Source organism: Canis lupus, chromosome 21 (genome assembly GCF_011100685.1).
Source record: "Canis lupus familiaris isolate Mischka breed German Shepherd chromosome 21, alternate assembly UU_Cfam_GSD_1.0, whole genome shotgun sequence".
NCBI classification, from domain to species: domain Eukaryota; kingdom Metazoa; phylum Chordata; class Mammalia; order Carnivora; family Canidae; genus Canis; species Canis lupus.
The window spans coordinates 6,440,150-6,449,103 of NC_049242.1; the positions used below are offsets into that span (position 1 = coordinate 6,440,150).

Sequence of the window (8,954 nt, forward strand, 5' to 3'; positions counted from 1 at the left end):
GTTCAATCAGGGAACAAGGAAAGCCCTCAGAGATTGACAGGAGAACAGGGAGAGAGAAAGAAATTATATGCCTTTCATGTATGAAAACACAAAGTCTCTGGGCTTCTGTGTTCTACAGATAATAGGGAGGCCCTGTATGCTTCCAGAAACTCCATCCTCTACAGAATTTTTTATTCACCTCTTCAAAGTCAGACAAATTCAGAGATGGCCTTAATATAGTTATTCAGTCCTCAAGATGGCATAAGCTCCCTCCAGGACAGAATCTAGGAGAGCACAAAGGAGCTACTTCTGACTTCCTCTTGTAGGGAATCATCCAGTGTTTGTCTTATAAAAAGGAATTCTATTAAATGGGCACTATTTTGCTTCCTTTCATGGAGGAAGTGGAAACATGATCCTCCAAGGTGGTCAAAAGAAAAAGAGCATCGTATGTGTCAGTACTTCCTCTGCTCCTACGTGTGGTAGACATCTGTTAGGACTAAGGAATTCCTGTGCTATTTTAATTCAAGGAAAGCTTTCTTTTGTTCTCCTGTATACTGGGAAATGGCAACACATTTCAGCTGCTCATATTCATGGATAAAGAGGAGTCAACCTAGAATGTCAGAGCTGGCAAGACCCTTGGAAATCATCTACACCAGTGTTTGTAAACTGTAATCATGACCTATTAGTGCGGAAGATATGAAAATATATGAGACGACCCATCATGTTTTATGAAATGACTAGAATGAAACAGAATGGACCAGAGAGCCTGGCACATAGTAAGGGCAAGCACTGTTCCATGAAACTTTATTTCAATTTTTTGTTAATGCGTGTATGGTAGATAACAACGCATCTGGGTTTTTTTGTTTGTTTGTTTGGTTTGGTTTTTGTTTGTTTTGCAGTGTTGTAAAAAGTTTGAAGAAAACTGATCTGCATCAGGGAGTCTTTCTTGACTTTTGGGAGGGTGTCACAAAGCCTTTCAAGAATCTAATGAAAATGCATATGCCCGTAATTCTGGGTGCAATTTCAGGGGTGACTCGGGAAACCATGTTAAAAATTCCAAAAACAGATTACATCTTCCTTTTTATAGCTTAAGTCCAGAGACATTATTATTTCCCATATAGGAAAAGTGTTAGAAAAGAGACAGAGCATCTCTTTTAACCCCTACCCGCAAGGATAAGGAGAAAATCTTTTCAACAAGTGAAATGTCTGGGGGAAATATTATTTCTACTAATAAAAGAGAGAGTTAAGGCTAAAACAACTGGTGTCTAGATAGTGCCCTGAACATAACAGATGCTCAATAAATATCTTTTAAGTCAATAAATAAACTTGTTTATTTTAGATCTAGAAATGAGAATTCCTTAAGCACGATTTGTCAACACTAAAAAAGTAAGTAATATGAAAACGAGGTACCTCTTTTGCAATCTCTCACATGGGCCAATTTCTCTCTGGTACAGATACCCAGATCCATGACGTCTCGTCTGATTTTCCCACCTCTTTCAATGAAAGTACATCCAGCATCACCAGAAGATATACCATCTTCACCTAAAATACGAAGAGAATCCCATAATATCTCATATTTCATTCTAGTGATACTGTTTACAACTACTATATCAAAACTGCATCTAAAACCAAGGCTCAGATTTAAAAAAAAAAAAAAGATTTATTATTTATCCATGAGAAACACACAGAGAGGCAGAAACATAGACAGAGTGGGAAGCTCTCCCTGCAGAGAGCCTGATGTGGGTGGGACTCCATCCCGGGACCCCAGGATCACGACCTGAGCTGGAGGCAGATGCTCAACCACTAAGCCACCCAGGTGCTCCCAAAGCTCAGATTTTTGTGGGTTTAATTAAAACTGGCCCCCAATGCTGAAAACAATCGTGACTATACAGAAGTCTTCAGCCTAACAACTGAAAATTGTAAAGGAAGCACCGTATGTTTTGTTAGAAATAACAAACCATGAGTTAATTAAACCTCATACTATTTAGGTCTAGTCTGATTCTCCTCTTGGCTAAGGAGAAAAAGCCCCACTCCACACTCATTTATGGAGGGTAGCTCTCCCTCTATCAGCTCTGGCATAACACCCTAAAGACTCACAAACTAAGACTGTCCACATCAACTTCTTCACAGATTGGGGCTGAACCTCTTACCTCTCTCAATCATAAGAAGAAAAACAGGGATCCCTGGGTGGTGCAGCGGTTTAGTGCCTGCCTTTGGCCCAGGGTGTGATCCTGGAGACCCTGGATTGAGTCCCACATTGGGCTCCTGGTGCATGGAGCCTGCTTCTCCCTCTGCCTGTGTCTCTGCCTCTCTCTCTGTGTGTGACTATTATAAATAAAAATTAAAAAAAAAAAAAGAAGAAGAAAAACACCCAAAACACTGCTATCAGTTTTTTACTAGATCATTTCTTTGACAATGAAAGATAGCATTTCACCTTGGGGCATGTTATTTATTGTTAGGTTCTGGCAAATATGAAATTAAAATATATTTCCAAATGAACATTTTCTGCTTAAACAAGCATAGAGATGTTGGATTTCTGGATACAACTTTGGCACTTCGAAGATAATGTGAAAATAAATAAATAAAAGTAAAGAATATTACTGCGAAGCAAGTGTAGTAGTAATATTATTACGAGTAATCGTATGACCAATCTCTAGGACTCTGACTTGACCTCTGTCTTTTGAAACAACCACTGCAATTCCCTCAAATGACACCATCACTTGTTCAAAACTGCTGCTCATACCCTTTCTGTGGAGTCTGAGTCTTCCAGGAAAATCACATTTAATTTTTTAAATGTTTAAAAATTATTCTTACTAGATTATCCATATCATTCACTGCTCTTGGTTTCAAAAGATGTTAGGTAGTTTCTAAAAAATCAATCTTCCATATGATGGTAGTTCCGAGGGGTGCCTGGGTGGCTCAGTTGGTTAAGGGTCTGCTTTTAACTCAGGTCATGATCTCTTGGTCCTGGGATAGAGCCCTGTGTCAGGCCCCAGGTTGGGCTCCCCGATCAGCAGGGAATCTGCTTCTTCCTCTCCTTCTGCCCTTTCCCCCTGCTTGTGTGCGTGCATGCTCTCTCTCTCTCTCTCACTGGCTCTCTCTCAAATAAAATCTTTAAAAAAGAAAAAAAAATGTTTAAAAAAGATGGTAACTGCCAAGGGTTAGAGGGAAGAGGAAATGGGGAGTTACTGTCTAGTGAGTATAGGGTTTCAGTTTTGTAAGACAAAAAAAGTCCTAGACATGATGGTAGTGATGGCTGAACAACAATGTGAATGTCCTTAATGCCAGTAGAGTGTACAATTGAAAATGGTTAAGATGGTAAATTTTACATTATGTATATTTTACTACAATTAAAAAAAAATCAATCCCCAACCATTACTAGTTATAAGAATGTGCAGCAGACGTAGAAAAAAAGTCCTAAGAGAAGCTGGAACAGGATTTGAATGGTAGCAGTAGTGCTGGACCTGATGCATGGCCCCTAAGAACAGGTCTTCTGAAGGATCACATATACTCCTGTGAGCTCAGATCACAGAGGGTACTTGAGTAGAGCTAAAAGAACCCCAGTGGAGAATAAGAGCCAAGCAGTTGATGGTGGAGAAAGTGATGATCCAGAGAGTCTGGGAGAACCTAAGTGCTTAGAGGTTATATGTTTATTAGCAATCAATCATTTAACATCATAGCGCAAGGGAGATGCCTAACAGGTTTCAGCAGTGGTTATGGGGTAAACTCTACATTGAAGATCTAACCCCTGATATCTCAGAATATAACTACTTGGAGATGAGATCTTTAATAAGGTAACTAAGCTAAAATGATGTCATTTGCATGAGCCCCTAATCCAATATGACTGTGTCCTTATAAGAAGAGATGACGTCACAAGTACGGAGGGAAGACCATGGGAAGACACGGAAAGAAGGCAGTGATCTACAAGCCATGGAGAGAGGCCTCAGAAGAAACCAACTCTTGACACCTTGATCTTGGACCTCCAGCCTTCAGGATCATGAAACACCACATTTCTATTGTTTACGCCACCTAGTCTATGATACTTTGTCATGGCAGCCTAGCAAACTAGGGTACGGGGCATGCCAACCCACACCATGATAGCAGCTACTTGCAGTAGCATGTTGATAAATATCCTGAGTCCAAATGTGGACTTGCAGTGAAAAGAGCTACCACCAGAAGGTGATGTCTGCCATGGGTGGGGAAAAAGAAGAGAGCAGTGGGAGCTGGTGTGTACCAGGTTCCTACCATCCCTGCAGGGCAGTGGCATTGACACTCCTATGTCATAAAGAATTTTTTAATATTTTTCAAAATTATTCAGTGAACAGAAAAAATCAGAAGACTGTAATCCTATTGCCTGTAGCCCAACTGCCAGGCAGTAGGAGGAAATTCAGTGGCAGACTGTGTTTGGGAATCCTAAAGAAACAACAAACACAGGTGATCCTCTGAGAAAAGGTATATGGGATGCTCTAGAAGTGACTCTGTTGCTATAAAGCAGCTGCTGTGAAGCTTAGCAGTCACTCCTGCACCGTTCAGATAGGACAGAAGTGAATGGAGCAGACCGACTTGCACTTACGTTGCTGGGAAACCCTGCTTGTTCCCACGAAGCCACTGGAAGAGGATGCTTCCTTGTCACCAGTATCAACAGATGTAGGCTAAAAGGGGGAGAAAAACACCTTGGTCAGATTTAAGATGTTAAATCATAACCCAAAAGGATAATACAAAATAAAAACTGTGTCATGTCCTAAGTCATCAGATTACCATGAGCTAACTAACAATGTTAACAGACAAAATGCTTTAAGAGATGATGAGAAGAGATTGCCCATTCTAGAAAAAAAGGATATGGACCTGCTATAGTTTTTCCCCCTTCTCAAACTTTAATGCTGACCATGAACCAGATACAGTTATTACACCTGGAGGTGTAAAGAGGTAGAGCTGTGAGTCTCACATCCAGAGAGCTCAGAGGAAGGCAGTAGCCGTACACATGAACACAGACTTCATACTCCCACCGCCTCCAGACGGGGGCCTCCAGTGTGAACACATCTGTAGCAAGAAAATGCATTGAGCGCAGAGGACCTGGGTCACCAGCTCAGGTAATAACTCTCCTGAATAAATGAGTCCAAAAATTAGTTCACAAAATAGGCCAAATGAACCATTAATATTTTGTTTTCACGGTATCTAGCTCTTGTTCAGGAAGTAGTTTATATTGGCCTGCTAAAAAATGCATGAGGTCAAGAGAAAACCATGGCATGAAATTAAAGGCACAATGACAACAGCCTCTTCACTTGAGAACTTTTGGTCTAAGCTCCAAACGCTGATAGGTAGGAGTAGCATCGCTCAAACGCTGCAGATTTGCCAGCCAGTTTAATCTAGTTGCCTAAGTCTAGCCAGGGGCCCTGCCCACGGTGGTGGGTCCAGAAACAGCGGCGGGGAGCGCCGGGGCGGCTCAGCGGCGTCCGCCTTCTGCTCGGGTGTGATCCGGGATCTCGGACCGAGTCCACGAGTCCACGCCGGGCTCCCTCGGCCTGCGTCTCGGCCTCTCTCTCTCTCTGTGTCTCTCATGAATAAATAAATAAAATCTTTAAAAAAAAAAAAAAGGCAAAAGAAATAGCAGGGGAATCGAAACCATCTGCGTGTGAGATTACTTATTTCCTGTATAAATCAGTGCGACAAACCGCATTAAGCCACGTGCCCTGCGACGGTCCCACTGAAGGTACAGGGGTCCTGAGCAGGAGACCGGCCCCGGGCCGGAGCGACGCCCCCGCCTCCCCGCGCTCGGAGAAGCCCCCCCGGGGAGAGCCCCGGAGTGGAGCGGGAAGACCGGCGGGGACGGCGGGGGCAGACGGAGACGTGAGTCCTACACACCGAGGGCGCGGCCGAGGGGCGCCCCACCTCCGTGGCGCCGGGGCCCGGGGCCCTGCCTCTCGCCCTGGCGCGGGCGCGGCCGCTCATGTTCCCCGCGGGCCACGGCAGAGGCGGCGCGGGTGTCGGCGCCCCCAGACCCTGGGTCCGCGCGGCGCGGGGGGCGCGCACCGCCCCCGACCCGCCCCCGACCCGCCCCCACCCCGCGGCGGCCGGTGGCACGTGACCGGGGCGGGGCCCAGGCTCCCCCGAGCTCCGCCCCTTCGGCGTCCTCGGCCTCTGGCTCCCGCCCGTCTTCGGTGCGAAGGTGGCGTCGCTGGAGGGCCCGGGCGCCCGCCCCATGCCCGACGGCCGCAGGGCCTTGCGCTCTGCGAATTGTCTGTTCCCATCCGCTGCCGGCTTATCAGGAGCTTCGTGCTGCCGCTGCTGGTCTTCGGATCACACATTTAGGAGGAAGAACGGAGACCAGGTGCCACGGGGCTGTGCATCAGCCTCACACGGAGGGCTTTTTTTTTTTTAAAGATTTATTTTTATTTATTTATGATAGACAGAGAGAGAGAGAGAGAGAGAGGCAGAGACACAGGAGGAGGGAGAAGCAGGCTCCATGCAGGGAGCCCGACACGGGACTCGATCCCGGGACCCCAGGATCACGCCCTGGGCTGAAGGCAGTCGCGAAACCGCTGCGCCACCAGGGATCCCCCTCACACGGAGGGCTTGATGAATAAGTGATCCCTGAGCTCTGTTCCCAACGTTCTAAGACAGCAGATTTGGGAAGAGACCTGAGTATTTTGTAATGAACTCACAAGCATGAGGCCCCTGGGTGGCTCAGCAGGTTAACCACCCGCCTTCAGCTCAGGTCTTGATCTGGGGGGCCTGGGATCAAGCCCTGCCCTGAGCTCCCTGCTCAGTAGGGAGTCTGCTTCTCCCTCACTCTCTGCCGCTCCCCCTGCTTGTGCTCTCTCGCTCTCTCAAATAAATAAACAAAATCTTAAAAAACAAGAACAACAACAAAAAACCACAAGCAATTTTGGCACTCAACCAGATCAGGAACCATTAAAGTCAGTGATCAGAGAACCCTCAGGGTGGGGAAGGGACTTAAGTCCACATTTAAATTTTTTTTTTTTTTTTCTTCCTGGGAAGGAAAAGTCAAGACATATGCTACGGGACATGCACGTTTTCTCTATTGTGTAGGAGAGCCAGGTAGAAGATTTAGGAAGTAATTATCAGCTCAACTTAAAATCTGAGTTGCTAAGAGAGTGGATCTTAAATGTACTCGCCACAAAAAAAGAAATGGTAATTACGTAACTTGCAGGTGTGAGCTAACACTGGATTGGTAATCATTTTGCAATATATAAGTATCAAATCAATAGGTTGTACATCTTAAACTTGTACAATGTTATATGTCAACTATATCTCAATAAAGCTGAAAAAAAAAATCTCTGAATCCTGGCTGAGACTATTCTCGTACATGAATTTCTTTTCACTTCTTGGTGTGAACAATCAATTCCAAATTGTTCCAATTGAAACACATAGGTAGATAGATACAGAGATATTTATTTATATTTATTACATGTATACATACATACACATGCCTTGTTTTATTTCAGGGAACACTATAGAAGAGACTTGCAGCCACACAACCAGGAACAGAATCCAAAATCCCACCCTGTGTGGTCCCACATAGAAACCACTGCCCCTGCTGCTGAGCAGCTGAGCACAAATGCCATTGTCCACAACACTCACTCCAGTGACGCAGGACACTGGATCTTGGGGTGCAGATTGCTGTCTCTGCTGCTCCTGGCAACTGAATGACACTTTGCAATTCATACCATCTGTGCCAAATGCATTCTGCACTGTCCCAGCCAGTCACCACGTCCTGAGTTAGAGGCTGGCATGTGGTCACCTGAGTGCTGGAACCTCATGCTCTGTCAGATTGCAGGAATGTTTGGCAAAGTGAGTTTTCTTCTCTTACAGAGGGGAATGGGGTCTGCCTCCTACCAAGACTCTGTAAGTGTGAAATTCTAATGTGGGAACATTGTACAGGTGGAGCTTGGAGCAAAGGATAGAAAAAAAAAAAAAGAATGGTAAATTTTAATTTTTGGAGCAATGATCTGAGATCTTGAACTTGATCTGGTACATTGTAGACACTTGGGTTTGGTTGGATGAATGAGTGACTAATAAATGACATCTTTCAACTTATTCCTTTGATAGTCTATTATGGGGTCCCCCTTTTGTCTACTCACGTTTATACTCAAAAATAAGTGGAGTGGCAAATAAGTTGAACGATGAAATGATTATTCAGCATCTCCTTGCCATTGTTTGTTCCTAGGATTAAAAAAAAAAAAAAAACAAGATCTATAAGATTTCAGAGGATCTATCTATACACTGATATTTTACATTAACTTTTATATTTCTGTTTATGTGCACATATTTCTGGGGAGAGTATCCATAACATTCATGAGTTTTTATGTGGCCCAGCCAAAGTCTAAAAAACCGTCCTAATTTAGAGACTGTACTACTCAATCTCTGGTCCATGAAGATCCACTGACATAATAAAAATTCTCATCTTTTTTTACTAGTTACTTTTTTTACTAGTTACTAGTTACTAGACTAATTACTAGTCTGGGACAAGATAAGGTAGAGGTTTAGTCATTTACACTCAGTTTCAATTCCTGTCTATATCTTGAAAACAAATAGTTGACAAACCAGCACTGGCTTACAGAAGATACAAAGTAACACCAATTTAGGTGGACTTCTATTCCAGGACCTGTCCTGGTGCCAAAGAGCAGGAGTGGAAAAAATAGTTAATGGGATTCCATGTTCAGTAACATAGTAGACCAGATTTTTAAGTTGCCTCTTCCACTAAAAACAATTGATAAGATATTAAAAAAAAATCTAAAAGTATAGTACAACAATCAAGAGAATAATCATTTAGTCCAAAAATATAAATGTGGACAATAATCAAGAGAGATAATTTGGTTTTATCCTTAGGACATTTGCCAAATCTGTAAAAATCTTAGCTTTCGTTTTCTCAGGCTCATGAGTTGTAAGAGACAGGAAATGATGACTAGAGCCTCATGTGGGAAGCATATGAGATATCTTCTCCCTGAAAATCT

The 8,954-nt window shown here is 43.7% G+C and overlaps 1 protein-coding gene across 1 annotated transcript in view; it reads right to left on the reverse strand.

Annotated features, from left to right (window-relative positions):
* Window positions 1–5,930, reverse strand: part of PIWIL4 (piwi like RNA-mediated gene silencing 4) — a 46,727-nt gene extending 40,797 nt beyond the window's left edge. The window contains exons 1-3 of the mRNA XM_038568289.1: window positions 5,842–5,930; window positions 4,553–4,631; window positions 1,390–1,521 (exon numbers count right to left, since the gene is read on the reverse strand). Of these exons, the coding sequence (XP_038424217.1) occupies window positions 1,390–1,521; window positions 4,553–4,631; window positions 5,842–5,928 (298 nt within the window). The 5' untranslated portion in view covers window positions 5,929–5,930. The remainder of the gene's footprint in view (window positions 1–1,389; window positions 1,522–4,552; window positions 4,632–5,841) is intronic.
* Between the last annotated feature and the right edge of the window lie 3,024 nt (window positions 5,931–8,954).